General features: G+C 38.1%; 1 protein-coding gene across 1 annotated transcript in view; it reads right to left on the bottom strand.

The window, feature by feature from the left end:
- The window catches only part of PSMD1 (proteasome 26S subunit, non-ATPase 1), a 120,816-nt gene that overhangs the window by 86,250 nt on the left and 12,013 nt on the right, over positions 1-22,553 (bottom strand). The window contains exons 6-16 of the mRNA XM_003908061.4: positions 21,297-21,440; positions 19,257-19,483; positions 14,015-14,075; positions 11,807-11,935; positions 9,893-9,981; positions 9,053-9,131; positions 8,345-8,518; positions 5,653-5,764; positions 4,913-5,109; positions 3,564-3,659; positions 1,471-1,535 (exon numbers count right to left, since the gene is read on the bottom strand). Coding sequence (XP_003908110.1) covers positions 1,471-1,535; positions 3,564-3,659; positions 4,913-5,109; positions 5,653-5,764; positions 8,345-8,518; positions 9,053-9,131; positions 9,893-9,981; positions 11,807-11,935; positions 14,015-14,075; positions 19,257-19,483; positions 21,297-21,440 — 1,373 coding nt within the window. The remainder of the gene's footprint in view (positions 1-1,470; positions 1,536-3,563; positions 3,660-4,912; positions 5,110-5,652; positions 5,765-8,344; positions 8,519-9,052; positions 9,132-9,892; positions 9,982-11,806; positions 11,936-14,014; positions 14,076-19,256; positions 19,484-21,296; positions 21,441-22,553) is intronic.

Below are 22,553 nucleotides of genomic sequence, written 5' to 3'. Positions count from 1 at the left end.
TTATTGATTGAGTTTGCTGTTTTATATGGGTGTGGTTCGTGGTGTCCCAAAACAACTACAATGGTAATGTCAAAAATCACTGATGACAGATTACCATAACAGATACAATAATAACGAAAAAGTCTGAAATATTGTGAGGATTACCAAAATGTGACACAGAGAAATGAAATGAGCACACACTGTTAGAAAAATGGTTTTGATAGACTTGCTTGATGCAGGGTTCTCGCAAACCTTCAATTTTTAAACAAATGCAGTATCTGCAAAGCTTAATAAAGCAAAGTGTGGTAAAACAAGGTATGGCTGTATCTTAGCTAAGAGAAACACTGATGTCTGAGATTGAATCTAAGTAGACAGAACTACTGGAAGAACTACTATTACATCTATTAATACTACCACCAACTCCACAACTACAACTCCTACAATTACCATTATTAATACAAACTTAGTGCTTATTAGTGCCAGATACCTCTCTAAGGGCATTGCACATATATTAATTCACTTGTCAAAAACATCTTCTCAGATGGGTATTATGATTATACTCATTTTAAAGATGAGGAAACTGAGGCGCAAAGAGGTTGAGCAACTTGCTGAAAATCATTCAGCTAGTAAGAAGATGAGTCAGGAGTCAACCCAGGCAGATGGGTTTAGAATGTGACTCCTTTTTTTTTTTTTTGGGAGGGAGTCTCACTCTGTCGCCCAGGCTGGAGTGTAGTGGCGCGATCTCGGCTCACTGCAACTTCCGCCTCCCGGGTTTAAGTGATTCTCCTGCCTCAGGCTCCCAAGTAGCTGAGATTACAGGCGTGTGCCACCATGCCTGGCTAATTTTTTGTATTTTTAGTAGAGACAGTGTTTCACTGTGTTAGTCAGGATGATCTCGAACTCCTGACCTAGTGATCCGCCTGCCTCAGCCTCCCAAAGTGCTGGGATTATAGGCTTGAGCCACCATGCCTGGCCAAGAATGTGACTTCTTAAACACAACTATATCATACTGCCAAGGATAGCTCCATGACTACAAGTAAAAAATAATGCTTAAAAATTTTCACTCTGGCATTTAAACAAAACCTATTACCTTTCACTTTCATTAAAGACCTTCAAAAACTTTACAAACCTATGTAAGAGATAATGCCCATTTGAACTACCAATATACACAAAGAGGAATACTGGATGTGTTATTTGGATTTAAAAAGTTAAACGAATAAGCAGAATGCTACCAAAAAATGAACAGAAATAATTAAATCATTTTACTACTTCTCAAAGAGGTTCTCAGAATCCCATGATGTACTTTTTTCTTTTTCAGATGAACAGTACTAATCTTGCTATTAAATGGTCCTCACTCTGAACCCAGATATACTCCTCAGGTATTTAGCTTTTGTTTAGTGACTAACTACTGTTTGGTAGTTTCGGTAGTGACGACAACATTTCCAAAAAAAAACCGAAATATAAATAGAATAAGAAGTTAGAAGTTATTACCTGAATAGAATGAACCCAAGTGATTCTACTGCTGCCCTCCTGACATCATCATTAACATCACTTACCTAGGGGGAAAAGTTTAAGATTATATTATACCATGTAGTATATCACTAGACCAAACTGGTATGAGAGGTCAGCAACATTCAATAGTGAGTGTATACCTCACTATTGATAGGTATACCAAAACATTATGTTGCACACCTCTAAACATATACAATAAATGAATATATTCAAAAAATAGACACATGTATTTTTATTTTTATAGAGACAGGGTCTCCCTATGTTTCCCAGTCTGGTCTCAAACTTCTGGGGCTCAGGAGATCCTCCCACCTTGGCCTCACAAAGTGCTGGGATTATAGGCATAAGTCACTGCACCTGGCCACATGTATTTTTGAAGAATAAATTTCTGTACCCAATTTAGAAAAAGTTATTGAAAAATTTCAATTCAGGGGCTTAGAAGTCTTCACAGCTTGGTAAAGTTTAAGATTCAGGGTTACTTCTCTCTCTCTCTCTCTTTTTTTTTTTCTCCTTTGAGACAGAGTCTTACTCTTATTTAAATTCACTCTGTCGCCCAGGCTGCAGCGTAGTGGTGCAATCTTGGCTCAATGCAACCTCTGCCTCCTGGGTTCAAGCGATTCTCCTGCTGTAGGCTCCCAAATAGCTGGGACTATAGGCGTGTGCCACCATGCCCAGCTAATTTTTGTATTTTTTGTGGAGATGGTGTTTCATCATGTTGGACAGGCTGGTCTTAAACTCCTGACCTCAGGTGATCCACCCACCACTGCCTCCCAAGTGCTGGGATTACAGGCGTACGCCACCATGCCTGGCCCCAGGGCTACTTCTTAAGACTATTTCAATTGGCCAGACACAGTGGCTCATACCTGTAATCCCAGCACTTTTGAGAGGCCAAAACAGGAGGATTGCTTGAGTCCAGGAGTTCGAGATCTGCCTAGGCAACATAGCGAGACCCTGTCTCCATAAAAAGTTAAAAAATCAGGCAGGCACGGTGGTGTGTGCCTGTAGTTCTAGCTACATGGGAAGCAGAGGTAGGAGGAGGATCGCTTGAGCCCGGTAGTTTGAGGCTGCAATGAGTTGTGATTGTGCTACTGCACTCCAGCCTGGGTGACAGTGAAACCCTGTATCAAAGTCTCTAAAAAGAAAAAAGAAAAAAAAAAAAAAAAGAAAATTTCAGCTGCATTATAGCTTTTGCAAAATACGAACATTTAGAACATACTGTACTGCTAAAAAAATTATTTATTAATTACTAATAAATATTGTGGAAAATATTATCTCTGGGAAAAAGGAGTTAACAATAGTTTTAAGTCTTTCTGCATAGAAAGATACCCTTAGTTTACTTTTGCCCAGCACCATGATGACAAAAACCTATTAAGACATGTGGAATGTCCACTGTGTGACCAGGCAGTATTACTTATTGCTGATAACTATATTTGGATTAGGAGAACTATGAGTGGAAAAAGCATTTTGGAAAACATGGGCATTGGCTTTCCTGTGCAATGCATCTCCTGTAATAGATCACGTTCCTTAGGGGTCCCGGGGTGTGTGTGGGGGGGTTGTTTGTTTTTAGAGATACGGTCTTGCCCTGTCGTACAGGCTAGAGTGTGGTGGTATAATTATAGCTCATGGTCCACTTCACTTTCCAGAGCAGCTGGGATTACAGGCATGAGCCACTGCACCCACTAGGGGTATGTGGAAGCTAACTTCACTGGCCGTAAAAATAAATAAATGGTTCCTGTTCTTCACTGGATTTCCCTATCCTAGAGCGGCCACACACACTTACAAGGTCTTGTCCCTTACAAATGAGGGTGCTCCTTGCAGTAGGATTTTAGAAGTTGTACCTGAATGGCTTTAAGGACTTCCATTTATATAGGACTGTTATCCCGTCCCATATCCTTCTGAAAAGCTAAGTGAACCTAGTGCTAGGTTATGGCCTGTTGGGTCCAGTAAATGACAATCACAACCTAAGACCACTGGTGGTGGTCATGTGCTGGGGATGCTGGAGTCACCTAGACACTTATTGTCTACCTGCAAGCTTTTCCATCCACCCTACTCCCAAGAAAGGTCAGAGTACTTACAGCAACATGTAGCAGGCGTCGAATTGCTTTGTTGTTACCAGAGCCACAATAAGCCATGGCTACAGTATACATTCCAGACCTTCGAAGAATTGGGTCCTAAGAAAAATAATTTAACATTAATCATCAACTTATTTCAAACAGTAACTTCTACAGTCTAACAGGCATAGAGGCATCCACCAAGTAAGCTGGTCTCAGGTAGGAAATGATGAGCTCAACAACTCTTGTGGTTGGTAGTTTTTGAAATAAATGGGGCAATAAAACACATAAATACAGAAGGAGGTAGCTGCTCTTAATTCCCACTACGCTATGCAATATGCCTGCCCTGCTTCATACTTTTTAGGAAGTATAAAGTCAAGTCAACGGCAACAGCCACTCCTATGGCAGTCCACTTCCTTTTATCAATCAAGCAAGGAAGTTGGCTTCTAATTCTACATTTTTACCTTATTTAAATTCCTGGGTACTGAGTGCTGAGTGGAAGAAAGATGGACCCTGATAACTGAACAAATTAATTAATAATTTTATCAATAAACTATAACAGTTCTTTTTATCAGATTATAGAGAACAGTTATTACCTGCCACTAACTACCTACCATATACAACACCATTATAAAAACAAAACAAAAGGCAATGGAAAAAAAACCTCATCCAAATAAACAAATATAGAGATTGGCACTGTTTTCTGATAAAAGAATAATGAAGTAAACTTTGTATCTTATTAAATGACTACCAAATCATTCCAAAAATATTAATTTCTTTTTTTTTTTGAGATGGAGTCTCGCTCTGTCACTGAGGCTGGAGTGCAGTGGTTCGATCCCTGCTCACTGTAACCTGTCTCCCAGGCTCAAGTGATTCTCGTGCCTCAGCCTCCCAAGTAGCTGGGATTACAGGTGCCCACCACCATGCCCAGCTAATTTTTTTTTCTATGTTTAGTAGAGACAGGGTTTCACCATGTTGGCCAGGCTGGTTTTGAACTCCTGACCTCAAGTGATCCACCTGCCTCGGCCTCCCAAAATGCTAGGATTACAGGTGAGAGCCACCGCACCTGGCCCAAAAATATTATTTCTAAAAGAAATCAACTCGTGAATTCCTAAAGAACTATGCTGAATCTGCTTATGAGTATCACCGATCTGAAGCTATAGTAAAATTTAAAATCCTCAAATTACTCCCATGTACTTTTCTAATCAGTGCTTTTATTTCTTAAATTCTATTAGGCTTTATACACATTGCAAGAAGTTTTATGAATAAATGTACCTACATGTTCTGATGGGAACAGAGTTAATTTCCAGTGAAGTTAAGTGTTTTTTACATGCTGGAGATAAATGGACAGTGAGGGATGTATGTGATCTCACCTTGTCACGACAGAGAGATTCAATGAGAGCATCAGCCTCTTCCATCCTCCCGTACATTACTAATGCAATGCCAACTGCAAGACCACGCAGAATCTTCTCATGTTGAGTTTCTTGTGCATAACCGACCATGTCCTCAATAGCTTGGGCATTTTTAGAGCCCAACATAACCAAACCTAGGGCCAGGCCAGCTGCTTCCCCTAGCAAGTAACAAGTCAAATGTTAACAAAGAGTTATGTTTTTAAAGTCAATGAAACATCCAACTGAAAGTAGCACGTTTTTTGCATAAACTGTCAAAAAACCACCAGCTTCTGACAGCATTTTTTTAAACCATCTGGTAAAAAGGATACTTTATGTGGAAGCACAGTCATACATTTATGGTTGTTTTCCTTTTAAACTTTGACAGAATATACCATCAAATCCTACAGTGATTTCAAAGGAGACATTTAGATAACATTTTTTCTACATTATCACCAAGCAGTATGGAGTAAGTAATCACTCTAATAAATTCCTATTTGCAAAAGTCAGTTATGCAAGTGGACACACAGGATATACCATTTTAGAAAGCCTATATATCATAAAACTTGTTTTAAAAGATAACTTTGACAAATGGAGCAAAATTCACTTCAAGTATAGAAATCCATCGTAATTTTAAGAGGCTACAAAATATAGGTAGAAACTAATGTAATTATATTTACATTAATTAATACTTAAGTTTGTTAGCTTTAGAAAGAAATGCTTACCTGTCACTGCATCATCCTGATAAAGGTTTGTTTTTAGCAAATCATAAACATCTTGACGTGCAGTTCCCATGGCTGCCAAACCAAGGCCCAGACTGCCACCATGTCTAACGATCTAAGGAAAAAACATAGATTCCACTGATTTGGTACACTATACTTAACATACAAGCTCTTATTCTAATTTCAAAATATAGTTTCACATTAAATATGCAGAGGTGGGCTCAGTAAGAATGATCAAAGGATTTGATAATCAAAAGGTCAGTGACAAACTCAGCAATTTCAGTTTTTTGTTTGAGACGTAGTTTCGCTCTTGTCACCAAGGCTAGAGTGCAATGGTGCAATCTGGGCTCACTGCAACCTCCGCCTCCTGGGTTCAAGTGATTCTCCTGCCTTAGCCTCTCGAGTAGCTGGGATTACAGGTGGCTGCCACCACACCCGCCTAATTTTTGTATTTTTAGTAGAGACAGGGTTTCACCATGTTGGCCAGGCTGGTCTGAAACTTCTAACCTCAGGTGATCCGCCTGACTTGGCCTCCCAAAGTTCTGGGATTATAGGTGTGAGCCACCGTGTCCAGCCCAGCAATTTCAGTTTTAATAGAATGATATTTGCTGATGCCAAAAAATAATGAGCTGAGGCTGGATTGGTGGCTCATGCTTGTAATCCCAGCACTTTAGGAGGCTGAGGTAGGAAGATCACTTGAGCCCAGAAGTTTGAGACCAGCCTGGGCAACATACGGAGATTCAGTCTGTCCAAAAAAATAAACACAAATTAGCTGAGCATGGTGGTGCATGCCTGTGATCCCAGCTACTCAGGAGGCTGAGGTGGAAGAATGGCTTGAGCCCAGGAAGTTGAAGCTGCAGTGAGCCATGATCATGCCACTGCACTCCAGCCTGGGCAACACAGCAAGAAACTGTCTCAAAAAATAATGATAATAAATTAAAAATAGTGAGTTGCAAAATGAACGTGAGAAAACACAGTGGGCAGAGAGAGGCCAACTCTCTTTCAGTAGGTTTACATGAGAAGGGGAGGAAAAAGACTGAACAACTAAGAGGGAGATGTCAAGAAAATAATTTTGTTTAGGATAGATGAGACCTGAGTATGTTCATGGGTTGAGGGAAAGGAGGCAGTACAGAGTGAGAGGCTAAAGACAGAGGAGAAAAAGGTATCTAATGGAACATGGTTGTGAAGAAAGTGGTTGAAAATGAGGTCAGAGTACATCCGAAATATATACATTTGAAAGAAGAAACTTTAGTGGTCATCTGTCATTTTTGAATGCACGGCATCCTTCTATTGGTGACAGCATCCCAACATTCCCTTGGTAATACTCCTCCCCACTGGTTAGAGTCTTGGTGGGACTGTCATTTAAGAAGCTCCCACCTTCTCCTAGCCAAAGTGTGACCCAACCCAGAGCAATACAATGCTCCTTCTTTGGAATTTTTGTCTTTCTTAAGTGGAATAACCCAATGGCCAGAAATGTTTCAAGTTCATTCATCCTGAAGGTAGGGTCCTGAAAAGGCTATTTCATTAGTTCCTGTTATCTAGCATCTGTGGTGTTGCTCTGGCTCCTTAACCTTTGTGAGAACTAGTTTATCAGCCTTTCTGTTAATTATATAAGGTATTTCCAATAAACTTCTTATTTGAGTTAGTTAGAAATGGTTTTTAATGCTATCTATTGGTGTTTCTTTTTTGTAACCATAAACCCTATCCGATAAGACAGTTTTTTACCTGAGACCAGAGGAAATAAGGTAAAAATGTGTGTACTTGCACACATGATTTGTGGCTAAGGGGCTTATTAATTGAGACAGATCATCCTATTGGCTTCAATCTTTTCACTAATGCATGAGGGCAAGGTTTTCTGGATCACTTAACTACTCTCCTGATGGCCCTCACTCCAATATAGAAGTCAGTCTAAAATTGTATTTTAAGGTTCCTTAAAATAAGAACAGGGCTACTTAGTAAGCTTTTCCAAAAGATTTACATTTTAAACAATTATCAAAGATCAAAACAAGCAAGGATTCTAACTTCTGAGAGACTGCAATTTCTTTTTTGTTGTTGTTGAGATGGAGTCTCGCTCTGTCGCCCAGGCTGGAGTGCAGTGGCGCGATCTTGGCTCACTGCAAGCTCCGCCTCCCAGGTTCACGCCATTCTCCTGCCTCAGCCTCCTGAGTAGCTGGGACTACAGGCACCTGCCACAGCGCCCGGTTAATTTTTTGTATTTTTTAGTAGAGACGGGGTTTCACCGTGGTCTCGATCTCCTGACCTTGTGATCCGCCCGCCTCAGCCTCCCAAAGTGCTAGGATTACAGGCGTGAGCCACCGCGCCTGGCTTGCAATTTCTTTAGGCCTTAATTTCCAGCAAAATGTTAGGGCCCAAACTAGATGATAACTAAGGTCACTTGTAGTTGCAACATTTTAAGATGAAAGTGTGGGAATACAACATGTTTTACAAATACATGCAGGGCTTAAAGGAGCGAGAAACACAATTTTAGCTCATCAAGAAGGAAATGAAATTACCTTAAAAAAAAAAAAACAAAAAAACAAACCCCCCCCCCCCAAAAACCCAAAAAAACCCAAGATAATAGTTGTTTTGGGTATTCCTAAATCCTGTGAAATCTCCAGTCACTAAAATAATTTGGCAAATATGTTATCCTGGATTCCTGAGTTTTGGAAACTTAGTTTTCCATTTTAGTACTTACATCATTGCTGGCATTCTTAAGCTGATTAAGCAGATAGTCAATTATATCACCACCATGATTGGCATGAATAAGACCTAGTGCATAGAGACCTCCACCTTCCTGATAGGCTGATCCTGGAGAAGTATCCTTGGGAAGGTATGTTGCCATTAACTGTAATGCTTCTTTTTCATGACCCTATAAAGGTAAGCCATGACAAAGCTGTCAAAAAGAGAAAGTAAGAAGAAAAAAGACACAATGTTTTCTATGACTACTGCCTTTTCCCCAGAATGTTCACTTGCTAAGAGAGAAGGAGGTAGTGGGGCTCTCTCTCATATAATTGTATCACTCAAACAAGAGGACAAGCCTTTAAGAGACCCAGTTACACTCTGGTTAGAAAAAAAAAATCACAAATGCTTCAATTTCTTTTCCCTTTGTTTTATAACATTTGCCCAAATCCATCTCAGATCTCAGACTATGCAAATAACATTTCAATTTATCCTTTCAATGGCTTATACAGTCTTTATAGAAACAAATTTCCACTTTTTATTAAAAACAAACACACATATAAATATTTTAGTATCTTATTTACTTTAGGCTTCCCTACAAGATGACTTATCTGACTTAACAAAGTATACTTGTTAATGAATTATAATAAACTTTTACTTTTTCTTAACCCCAGAAAAATTACTTCTTTTCAGATGCCTGTTTACACTGACCAATATATGTTACCTTATGAATTACACCCAAACTGGCTGTAGCAGTAAATTTTGCCCAGTTAGTGGCTCTGGCCAACCATTCCAAGTTATCTCTGTAAAAAAAGAAGATGTAGTTATTTTAATTAGTATTAAAACAAATGAATTCCTTAAAGCTTTTTAACACTAAGGTCAAAAACATTAAAATTTTACCTTGAACACTTTCAAATTACTTTGTGGATCTCAAGTTACTACTGATTCTATTTTCCCTCTTAAGCTGTTCTTAGTATTTTAAGGATTTTTTAAATGCATGATATGTGATTCTACTATAAATAAAAAAAAAAATTATATAAAATTTTAGAGCTTAATGTATTTCCTTCAAGAGCCTACAATCAAGCCAAGTAATAAAAGGAATTAATTTTACCTTAAAACAAGTAGAAATACGCAATAACAAATACATAAAATAGCAAAAATATACTTTAGAATTAAGGACTGGTTAACAAGGGAACTACTGTTAACACAGTGTCCGTTAAAAAGGATTTTAGGCCGCGTGCGGTGGTTCACGTCTGTAATCCCAGCACTTTGGGAGGCCGAGGTGGGCGGATCACCTGAGGTCAGGAGTTCAAGACCAGCCTGACCAACATGGCAAAACCCCACCTCTACTAAAAATACAAAAATTAGCCGGGCATAGTGGTGTGCGCCTATAATCCCACCTACTTGGGAGGCTGAGGCAGGAGAATCGCTTGAACCCAGGAGATGGAGGTTGCAGTAAGCCCAGATTGCATCACTGCCCTCCGGCCTGGGGCACAGAGTAAGACTGTACCCAAAAAAAAAAAAAAGATTTTAAACCAAAGTGGAAATCACCAAGCATATTTACCTAAGAAACTGGTCACTGGTTGTCCCACAGTGCATAAAAGAGTTTGCTATAACGGTTGCTGTATGACATACGGAATTCCGTACTGCATCCTGAAACAACAAATAGAGAATTGTTTCATCACTGGCAAAGTATTCATATATGCACACCCTCACACACACAGTCAGAGGTCCTATTTTGTGGTAAAAACATGAACAAATTGAACTGAGATTTAAAATATGGATTTTGGCTATTTCTTTTATAAAGACTAAATAGCTAGTTTACACAAACAAGCAAGTCAAAGTTTTATTTGCAGTTTTAACAGAGCTTAACGGCAGATTTTAGGTGGGGAATTTAGACAGCGGATTTTCTATCCTTTGGTTTAAACTTGCTTTTTCTCTTCTGCATCTTGCCGAAGGTCTCCAAGGTATTGCGATAACCTGAGGAGCAGTGCTGCACCTCTGACAGTTACCAAATAATTTTGTTTATTTTTAGTTTTTGAGACAGAGTGTTGCTCGGCTGCCCAGGCTGGAGTGCAGTGGCGTGATCTCAGCTCACTGCAGCCTCCACTTCCAGGGTTCAAGGGATTCTCCTGCCTCAATCTCCCAAGTAGCTGGGATTACAGGTATGTACCATCACGCCTGGCTAATTTTTGTATTTTAAGTAGAGACGGGGTTTCACCATATTGGCCAAGCTGGTCTTGAACTCCTGACCTCAGGTGATCCGCCTGCCTCGACCTCCCAGAGTGCTGGGATTACAGGTGTAAGCCACCGTACCTGGTCAAATTTTGTTTATTTTTAATGAGACTATATTATAAAGACTAGCTTTAAATTCTCATGAATGGAGACCATATGATTCTGCATATTTTTTGCCATTTGCAAAGACTATATTAAAAGTTTCAAAAAGCATTCTTACATATGTTTCAATCAAACAACTATTTAACCATCTACTAATATATGGCTATAAAAAAATGACTTTGGGAAGGGGTATTGGGTAAATAAGAGAAGGAAGATTTTTAATGTTATATATCTTTTTATATTAAAATATTTTGAATCAAATATATTCCTTGCTAAAAAATTAAAATTAGTATTAATAACTGTTAAGATCAGTATCTCAAAAAACGTTGCAACAAGATAAGAATTGCTGCTCTCAAGGACATCATAGTTCAATGGGAAATACAGACACATAAACAAACTGAATTAGTATTCTTTTTTTTTTTGTAATAAAAGGAAAGCACAGATTTATTGAAATGAAAGTACACTCCACAAAAGTGGAGCAGGCTGAAGCAAGCAGCTCAAGAGCCTATATTAATATTCTGATTGTGCTATTTGTCTAACTGCTCCATGTATACATTAAAAATGAAAAAATGAGTTAACTAAGCTTCCCAACAAGAGACAAACATAAAAACAGGAGCTCAGGCCGGGCATGGTGGCTCATGCCTGTAATCTCAGCACTTTGGGAGGCTGAGGCGGGCAGATCACAAGGTCAGGAGATTGAGACCATCCTGGCTAACAGGGTGAAACCCCGTCTCTACTAAAAATACAAAAAATTAGCTGGGCATGGTGGTGGGCGCCTGTAATCCCAGCTACTCGGGAGGCTGAGGCAGGAGAATGGCATGAACCTGGGAGGCGGAGCTTGTGGCGAGCAGAGATCACACCACTGCACTCCAGCCTGGGCAACAGAGCGAGACTCCATCTAAAAAAAAACAGAACAAAAAACAAAAACAAACAAACAAAAAACTGGAGTTCAATCATTGCTAATTTTCTTCCTTTCCAACAACTTCAAAAGGATCATTGATTGCTATTTTTTCAAAACTTACTTTTTCCTTAATTAGAAATAAAATACAAGAAAGTATCCAACAAGAAATATTATAATTACTTACATTCAATGAAGAAGTAAATATTTATAAAAACCCTCTCTTATTGATGAATTTCTTACCTTCGTGTTTTTTAGAATCATGAGGTCTGTATTATTGTTTCGTATTAAGAACTGCAGATGTAACTCAATAGCCATTTCACCACTTAAAATTTTAATCATTTTCAAAGTCTGGTCCTTAGGCTCTGGACTCTGCCAAATCAAACAAAAAAAAATGAAAACTCATAAACAGTATTACTATAATCCACTAATCCAACTTTTTTCATCAGCCCTAAACCAGTGAAATTCAAGCAGTCCATTTTAAGAGAAAGGATAATTTATTTCTTTATTAGATGCTACTGAGATAACACACTAGCTCGATGGAAGAATACAATTCATCCCCCACTGGCTTTCAACATAAAATGTTTAAATATTCAAAAAAACTGGGAAAGAATAATTACTGATGACATGCAGGAAAATTACTTTTCATTAAATGAGTCCATTTATATTTTATTTTATTTTTTTTTATTTTTTTTTTTTTTTGAGACGGAGTCTTGCGCTGTGTCACCCAGGCTGGAGTGCAGTGGCGCGATCTCGGCTCACTGCAAGTTCCGCCTCCCGGGTTCACGCCATTCTCCTGCCTCAGCCTCCGAGTAGCTGGGACTACAGGCGCCCGCCACCACGCCCGGCTAGTTTTTTGTATTTTTAGTAGAGACGGGGTTTCACCATGTTAGCCAGGATGGTCTCGATCTCCTGACCTCATGATCCACCCGCCTCGGCCTCCCAAAGTGCTGGGATTACAGGCTTGAGCCACCGCGCCCGGCCCCATTTATATTTTAATTGAGAAACTTCCTCCTTGAAATTGAGAAAACTGAATAATCAACATATATATATACATGGAGTATAGTGGTGCAATCTTGGCTCACTGCAACCTCTACTTCCCAAGCTCAAGCGATTCTCCCGAGTACCTGGGATTAAAGGTGTATGCCACCATGCTCAGTTAATTTTTGTATTTTTAGTAGAGACGGGGTTTTGCCATGTTGGCCAGGCTAGTTTTGAACTCCTGACCTCAGGTGATCCACCCACATCGGCCTCCCAAAGTGCTGGGATTACATGCATGAACCATAGCACCCAGCCTTGATTTTATGTATGAACTACCATGCCACCAACACAACTTTCCAACCAGACGAAGAACAGCTGAAGTTTATATACCTGAGCATCAGGAACCAAAAGTCCTGATACAGGAAGCATTTACATCTAACAGACCACCGCTGTAATATTTACCCTACCCTTCCAATACACCACAAACATTAAAAACAACAAAAACAATTAACCTCCCTCCCATATATGTTGCCATTTGCTAGAGACCATACCTTTTTCTCACTTTGTGACAGCTAATTTGGAGTTGTTTCAGACAGAAATAACTTCTGCCTGAAGTAAGGATCTAAGGATTTGATTTCTTCTAAATGTTTTTTTGGGACCAATTTTTAAAACTTTAATCTTTACAGAAATTCGTTTTTATAAAATGACTTTGGTATCAAACTTAACAATACACTTTAATAAAAGCAGGTATATAATACATACTTAAAAGAATTTACAGGCCGGGCGCAGTGGCTCAAGCCTGTAATCCCAGCACTTTGGGAGGCCGAGACGGGCAGATCACGAGGTCAGGAGATTGAGACCATCCTGGCTAACACGGTGAAACCCCGTCTCTACTAAAAAATAAAAAAAAAAAAAACTAGCCGGGTGAGGTGGCGGGCACCTGTAGTCCCAGCTACTTGGGAGGCTAAGGCAGGAGAATGGCATAAACCTGGGAGGCGGAACTTGCAGTGAGCTGAGATCCGGCCACTGCACTCCAGCCCGGGCGACAGAGCAAGACTCCGTCTCAAAAAAAAAAAAAAAAATTTACAGTATCCTATGGAAATATATATTAAGTAATAATCTCAACTTCAAAAAGCACACTCACTGGGCATTGTGGCTTGGCTCGGTGGCTCATGCCTGTGATCCCAGCACTCTGGGAGGCCAAGGCAAATGGATTGCTTGAGCTCAGGAGTTCATGACCAGCCTGGGCAACACAGCGAACCCCGTCTCTACAAAAAATACAAAAATTAGCCAAGCATGGTGGTGCACGCCTGCAATCCCAGCTACTTACTTGGGAGGCAAAGGTGGGAGGACAGCTTGAGCCTGGCAGGCAGAGGTTGTAGTGAGCCAAGACTGTGCCATTGCATGCTAGCCTGGGTGACAGATCAAGACCCTGTCTCAAAGGGGAAAAAAAAAAAAAAGCATACTCACTGCTTCTGGTGTCTTTCCTACAAATGCACTGCCTGTCTTTTCTTCTGTTTCCATCGAGTCACTGAAATGAAAAGAACCAACAATCAATAATTTTTTCTAAAGAGAAGTACAATTTGTTTATACCACAGATCTGAACCATGTCCAAATTGAATATTTTGCAAGAAAATAATGTTTACTTAAGTATTACCACTAAGAAATAAAAAATTCTACACATCTCTAAGATGGAGGCAATCCAGTTATTAAATTTCCTCCAAATAATAAAAACATACAAAGTAACTAGGTTAGCAAAACCATGGACAACAAATACAATAAGAACAGGTGACAAAATACCTCCTTCATTCACAAAACACAGTCAGGTAAAGTAAAATCACCACCAGTTACAAAATGGGCTTGAAAAGAAGGGGTTGAGACCCCAACTACTCTTAAATCTAATCAGCCAACACTCCCTTGTAGGTCAAAGCACCATACTGAGGAAAAAATGCTGGGCAGAGAATCCAAGTTAAAAAGGCAGGGACAAAGATAAAGAAGGTACCAATAAGCCTGGGCAACACAATGAGACCCTTGTCTCCACAAAATAATTAAAATAATGAACCAGGTATAGTAGTGAGTGCCTGTAATCCCAGCTACTCCGGAGGCTGAAACGGGAGGACTACTTGAGCCTAGGAGTTCAAGGTTACAGTGAGCTATGATCGCACTACTGCACTCTAGCCTGGGCAATGGAGAAAGGAAACAGAGCCAGGAGATCCTAAAACAAAAGCCATAATTTTGTATAGTACTCCACAAAAGCAACAGAAGAGGAAATACTAGAGGGCAGTAAAATTGGAAAAACTATCCTAAACAAGCCTCCTTTGGAAAAGTTTAGAATAACTAATTTTAGTAAAAATAAGCTACAGAAAAGCATCAAAGTAAACTCATAAAATATTAGAAAAAAGTTATTTCAAAACAAGAGAAATTAGGAAAATTATATAAAATATACCAGAATATTACATATTAGAATTACAAAAACTCAGAAATTAACATGACAGAACTAGGGAAAATGAGAAATAAAAGAGAAAAAAAATCATTTCAGAAATGAAGATTAACTCAGAAGGAACTTGTAACCACCACACATAAACCTTAAGAAAAGGAGAAGGCAAGAAGAAAGAAAACTTGTTAAATCAAAAATAAATAAATAGGCCAGGTGCCATGGCTCACACCTGTAATCCCAGAACTTTGGGAGGCTGAGGCTAGCAGATCACCTGAGGTCAGGAGTTCGAGACCAGCCTGGCCAACATGGTGAAACTCCATCTCAACTAATAATATAAAAATTAGCCGGGCATGGTGGCCTGTGCCTGTAGTCCCAGCTACTCAGGAGGCTGAGGCAGGAGAATTGCTTGAACCCAGGAGGTGGAGGATGCAGTGAACTGAGATCGTGCCACTGTACTACAGACTAGGTGACAAGACTGAGACTCTGTCTCGAAAATAAATAAATAAATAAATTATATCCCCCTAAGATTGAGAAAAAAGTAAAGATGCTGCCTCTTATCACTTCTATAATGTATTGGGAATCCCAGCCAATTCAGAAAAAAACAGAGAGGGAAAAGGTATAAAGATTACAAAGGAAGGAGTAAAATGGTCTCTAACTGCAGATGACAAAGATGCCAATAAAGAAAATTCTATAAAAGGATCTACTTTAAAAAATTTACTTAAAAAAATCATTTATAAAGCTATAAATATAAATGATTTTATCAAGGTCATAAGATTCAATGTTAGTATATAAAACTCAATTATATTTCTATATACTACCAACAAAAAAAAAATAGAAATTTTAAAATACCACTTCACAACAGCATCAAAAAACAAATTATACTTAGGGATATAAGAAAATTAATTTAAGAAAAGATGTGTAAAACCTCTGCACTGAATCTACAAAACACTACTGAGAAAAAAAATAAAAAACCTAAGTAAATGAAAAAGATCACCATATTCCTGGATTACAATATTCAATATTATCAGGATTTCAATGTGCCCCAAATTAAAGATATTCAACACAATCCCAATCAGAACACCCACAGACTTATATAACGCAAAAAATCTACAATAGCCCAAAGAATCTTGAAAAAGAAAAAAGAATCAAAATTGTAGGTCTTACAATACCTGGTTGCAAGACTTACCATAGTTTTAGTAATAAGGAATGAGGTAGTGATATAAAGAAAAACAAATATAGGCCAGGCGCGGTGGCTCAAGCCTGTAATCCCAGCACTTTGGGAGGCCGAGACGGGCGGATCACGAGGTCAGGAGATCGAGACCATCCTGGCTAACATGGTGAAACCCTGTCTCTACTAAAAAGTACAAAAAACTAGCTGGGCGAGGTGGCAGGTGCCTGTAGTCCCAGCTACTCGGGAGGCTGAGGCAGGAGAATGGCATAAACCCGGGAGGCGGAGCTTGCAGTGAGCTAAGATCCGGCCACTGCACTGCAGCCTAGGCAACAGAGCGAGACTCCGTCTCAAAAGAAAAAAAAAGAAAAACAAATACAGGCATACCTTTGTTTTACTGCCCTTCAAGGAAGTCTATTGGAGCCACTTTTCCAAGAGTATGTGATCACTTTGTCTTTCTGTTACATTTTAGTTATCCTTGTAATATTTAAAACTTCTTAATTATCATTATATCTGTTATGGTAATCTGTCATCAGTGATCTTTGATATTACCATTGCAGTTGTTTTGGGACACCACGAACCACGCCCATATAAAACAGCAAACTCAAAAATGTGTGTGTTCTCACTGCTCCACACACCAATCATTCCTCCATCTCTGTCCCTCTCCTTGGGACTCCCTATTCCCTGAGACACAACAGTATTGAAATTAGGCCAATTAATAACCCTACAATGGCCTCTGAGTGCTTAAGTGAAAGAGTGAGTCCCACATTTCTCACTTTAAATCAAAAACTAGAAGTGCTAAAGCTTAGTGAGGAAGGCATGTCAAAAGTCGATACAGGCCAAAGGTAGGCCTCTTGCATCACAGACAGCCAAGTTGTGAACGCAAAGAAAAAGTTCTTGGAGAAAATTAACAGTGCTACATCAGTGGACACATAAATGATAAGAAAGCACAACAGCCTTATTGTTGATAAGGAAAAAGTTGTGCTCCGGAGAGAAGATCAAAGCAGCCAAAACCTTCCCTGAAGCCAAAGCCTAATCCAGAGCAAGACCTTAACTCTTCAGTTCTGGAAAGGCTGAGAGAGGTGAGGAAGCTGCAGAAGAAAAGTTTGAAGCTAGCAGAGAGCTTGGTTCATGAAGTTTGAGGAAAGAAGCCGTCTCCATAACATGGAGGTGCAAGGAGAGGCAGCAAGTGCTGATGCAGAAGCTACAGCAAGTTACCGGGAAGATCTAGCTAAGATCATTGATGAAGGTGGCTACACTAAAAACAGATTTTCCATGTAGACAGAATAGCCTTCTATTTGAAGAAGATGCCATCTAGGACTTTCATAGCTAGAGAGAAGTCAGTTCCTGGTTTCACAGCTTCAGAAGACAGGCTGTTCTTGTCAGAAGCTAATGCAGCAGGTGACTTTAAGTTGAAGCCAATGCTCGTGTATCATTCTGAAAATGCTAGGGCCCTTAAGAATTATGCTAAAGCTATTCTCTGCTCTGTAAATGAAACAACAAAGCCTGGATGACAGCACATCTGTTTACAGAGTGTTATACTAAATATTTGAAGCCCACTGTTGAGACCTACTGTTCAGAAAAAAGATTCCTTTCAAAATATTACTGTTCATGGACAATGCACCTGGTCCCCCATGGGTTCTGATGGAGTTGTACAAGAAGATTAATGTTATTTTTATGCCTGCCAACACAACATCAAGTCTACAGTTCATGGATCGAGGAGTAATTTTTACTTTCAAGTCATATAATTTAACTCATTTCTTGAGACTATAGCCGCCATAGAAAGTGATTCCTCTGATGGATCTGGGCAAGGTAAATTGAAAATCTTCTGGGAAGGATTCACCATTCCAGACGCCATTAAGAACATTTATGGCTCACACCTGAGATGGGTGGATTATCTAAGGTCAGGAGTTCGAGACCAGCCTGGCTAACATGGTAAAACTCTGTCTCTATTAAAAGTACAAAAATTTGCCAGATGTGGTGGCCCACACCTGTAATCCCAGCTCAGCAGGCTAAGGCATGAGAATCGCTTGAACCTGGGAGGCAGATGTTGCAGTAAGTCGTGAGCCGAGATTGCACCACTGCACTGTAGCATGGGCAACAAAGCAAGACAGCCTCAAAAGAAAAAAAAAACGAAAAAAGGAACATTCATGGTTCACAGGAGGAGGCCAAAATATCAACATTAATAGGAGTATAGAAGAAGTTGATTCCATCCCTCATGGATGACTTTGAGGGGTTCAAGACTTTAGTGGAGGGAGGAATTGCAAATGTGGTGAAAATAGTGAGAGAACTAGAATTAGAAGTGGAATCTGAAGATGTGACTGAATTGCTGCAGTCTAATGATAAAACATCAATGGCTGAGGAGTTGTTTCTTAGGGATGAGCAAAGAAAGTAGTTTCTTGAGATGGAATCTACTCCTGAAGATGCTGTCAACATTGTTGAAATGTTAGGTATAGGAAAAAATGTAAAAGAAGTAATCACTTGCCGGGTATGAACCACAGACCCTGGCTGAGTGGCAGATGAAAGAAGTTCTCAGACAATGGATATCCAGTGAAGGAGTGGGCTAGGGGGCTGCTGGCATAAACAGGCATAACTAAGACACACAGATGTTTTTAGTAAGTGATCTAAATGTGTAAAATACAGAAAAATAAAATTTTAATATCATATCAATTTGTACAGAATGCAAATTGCTAATACTATAGAAATCTGTGTATTTAGTTCTAATAAAAGCAGAAAAAGCTGAGAATGTTCCTTACTTTCTAAATATCTAACGCAGATATATCTAACCCAAATATCTAAAAGGTAGCCCTGACCTAACCCACCTGAGTTTTTAAATTTACTTGATTAAATAGTACACATGTTGTCTGGTAGGTCCTCCCTATGAGATAATCACTTCTATTTCTTTCTAGAAGGGTCAATTTCTTCAGTTTTCCTTACCACGCCCAGCACAGTACAAAACAGAGCAATAGCCTAATAAGAATTTACAATCTATGAAAGCTAGTGGCAAAATTTATTCTTAGAATATGCTTCCTATAAATATTCTACCTGTCCCCAAAATGAAATAAAGACTATTCAATTAGTTTTCATGCAGAAAAAGGTACTTATACCTGTCTTTCTCTGATCCCGGAACAGTACCCGTATTGGTGGATCCAGGCACAGAAGCAATAGGGGTGCCAACAGTTCGAAGATTCTGGATTACAGATGACAAAAACTGCTGGCTAGCACTTTCATACAAATCAAAACAAATCTGATATGCCATCAGGAGGTTGTCTTCCTTTACCAGCTTCTCTAAGATATCACTCACAGCCTGAGGATCATCTAAGAAAATTAAGCACTGAAATGGAGAAAGAAAGTTTTAAAATTATTTAATAATTAAAAACTTCATCTACAAGGTACTTAAAGGGGTTGTTGAATGAATCCTGGCTTCTTTAAATCTTATCCATAACTTATACCTAAGTGCTCCTTAATTTGTATTTTTTGCCTTACCATATGTTATGGAAGTTACTCATTGATTTAACATACATTGTGTTGTGTTGGGCCAGGTCATGAGACACTAAAATTACCATGCTGAAGCATTTCTCTTACTATTCTTATGATCTGCCATTGTTTTAACAAAATTATCCAAGAAAGTTAGAATTTTTCTTTTAAAAACTCAATTTAAATTTTCTTGTTCTCTTAGGCAGCAAGTAACTCAACTTCAAAATAAACACATTAATCAAAGTTATTATAAATTAAGAACAGGAAATAATAGAAACAAAATAAGTGGTCAACAATAGGGAAATGATTAAGTAAGGCAAAGTACGTACACTGAATGATTACAACAATCAAGGAAGAGAAGAAGAGTCTACGAAGAGTTAGAACACGGAAAAATGTTAAAGGCTATATACAATTAATCTTGTTTATCCACAGAGAAAAGAACTTGGTAGCTGGAGCCAAGTAATAGGAAGACTTCATTGTATACCCCATAATTCTTTTTGAATTTGAAATCACATGAAAATATTATCTGCTCAAAAAGATATTCTTTTAAAAATGAACAATAAAGTTTTTTAAAATAATAAAAGGATAAGGAATAAAACAGCTGAAAGAAATAAAATTGCCTCTAAGGAATAAAACTGAAATACAGACAGGAAGAGGGCAGGGAACTACTATTTTTCATGTGAGTTTTAAAAAAACTATGAAAAATATTTAGAAACAACAAAACTCCAAAAACCTACGTAGAGAAAACTGAAAGGAAATACACTATTAAATACTAAATTGACTTTGGGTGATGTAAAAAATCAAGTTAGAATAGTAAGTTGACTTTGGGTGATTTAAACATGGATATTTCTTCTTCTAGTGTTTTGTTTCAAATTTGCTTTAAAAGGCATTGTAAAAAACAGTGTTTTAATCTAAATTTTTAAAGCCTAGAGGATGAAAATACACAGGAGCACATTATAGTTAATAACAAAATGTAAAATAAAATGCTATGCCCTAAACAGAATACAAAAAATGTATACAATATACCAATTGTTAAAAAGTAAACCCATGCACACCTCCAGTCAATAAAATACAATACAGTCATTAAAAGAATGCAACAGATCTATGTGCAAATAAGTAGGGAAAAATATCTATGTCTTACCTTTGGGAAAAAGCCCAAATGATGGGAAAGGGAAGCTTTACTTTTCATTTTACATATTTTCTGTACCATCTGAAATTCTTTTTATGGGTAAGCAAATTCATATATAGAAAGAAATAAAGATACCCAACTATTTTGTTGTGTATGGGTAATGAAACCATACATAATTTATACACTTTGAATTCTCTTTAGAACAACATAGTATAGCATAGGTACTACTTTAATCTTTTCTTCTAGCTTTTTAAAAAACCCTCTTTATTTCTAAAAATTTCCTTAAATGATTGGATTATTTTCAAAAGAAAAAATACATAGAAAGAATGTGTTACAACAAAATAGCTTTTTAGTGTTGTGAGATTTAGTTTATTAATAAAAAGGAATATAAAGCACATACCTTATCTTTACAGGGCTGCTGTGAAGATCAATTGAGATACATGTATAAAGTCCTTATAGTAATATAAAGTAATGAAATGTGAAGTGGTGTAACACAGTACAGCGTGGAGCAATGCAATGAAACATAATGTAATATCATTACCTGACAAACATTGATGAAATCAGGTTTCTCCAAGTTCATGTAGATTTTAACTAGAACTCTTAGTACTTTATTCCGAAACTGTTTATTCTGCATTAAAGACATACAGAGCTTAAGGCTATAAGCTAACATTCCTGGGACATCATTCTGAAAGAGATAAAGATACAATGTTATCTAGTTATTGGATATTATGTTTATTTACATATTGAATTATTTTAATCTTGCTTCTTTAGTCAATCTAAGAAGACAATTATTTAAACCTCTTAAACAATAAAAAGAATTTTAAACCATTTTAGATGAAAATCTTAAAAGAATTACATATTTTCACATCATCATAAAAAATGTATTAAAAACAATATTTAGTGGTACTCAGAATCAGCATTATATGAACATAGTACACTATAATAAAGTGATGCTGTTAATTACTATAAAAGATATACAACTGTCCATACACTAAGTAGCTATGTTTTCCAAATGTGTCTGCTGAAGTCTTTCTGCTTTTTACCTTGCTACTAGACTGCCTCATGACTTACTGCCTACACTTAATTGCTGGCCAGGAAACACAACACAGCTCTGAGTGACTCAAGCATTGAGTGCTGTTACATCTGTCTGATGCTATCCCTATGAGACAACTTTGATCCAGGCTCTATGTGTTTACTTGGTGATTCTCTAAAGTACCCCCAATATTTGAGACTTCACCTTGTAAAAGGCCTTCAACATAAATTAGCACACTGAAAGCTACAGGAATGTTTCTCAAAAAGTGAGCTGTGACTTCCCACTGCGTAATAAAATCAATTTAATGAAGTGTGATTAGCAAATTAAAAAAATAAAAAATACAATTTAAAAACAACAGAGTTATATCACAAGTAGTAAGGTAAGTATTGGTTTCATAAAGCTTAAATTACATCTATATGTATGTGTGCACTGGGATGCAAAATAAGATGCATTTATTACTCTGCTTTATTTTTTTAAAAACATTTCTCATTCTTTTACTTTATATACTTATTTGTTTGACTGCTTGTTCCCCTTCTAGATTCCCCAATGAACTGTTTGCTTTGGGCAGGAAATTTGCTGGTCTTGTTTGCTACTATAGTAGGTGCTCCTTCACCTGAGAAGAATATGTTCCAGCAGCCCCAGTGGATGCCTGAAACCACAAATAGTACCAAACTCTATATAAATTATGCACAAATTTCTGTATTCTTCTTCACAATTGTATGGATGGAAGATTCATTCTTATGTACATTGTAGCACAGCCTCAGC

Source organism: Papio anubis, chromosome 10 (assembly GCF_008728515.1).
Source record: "Papio anubis isolate 15944 chromosome 10, Panubis1.0, whole genome shotgun sequence".
Classification (NCBI taxonomy): Eukaryota; Metazoa; Chordata; class Mammalia; order Primates; family Cercopithecidae; genus Papio; species Papio anubis.
This window is presented reverse-complemented; position numbering and strand designations above follow the sequence as displayed.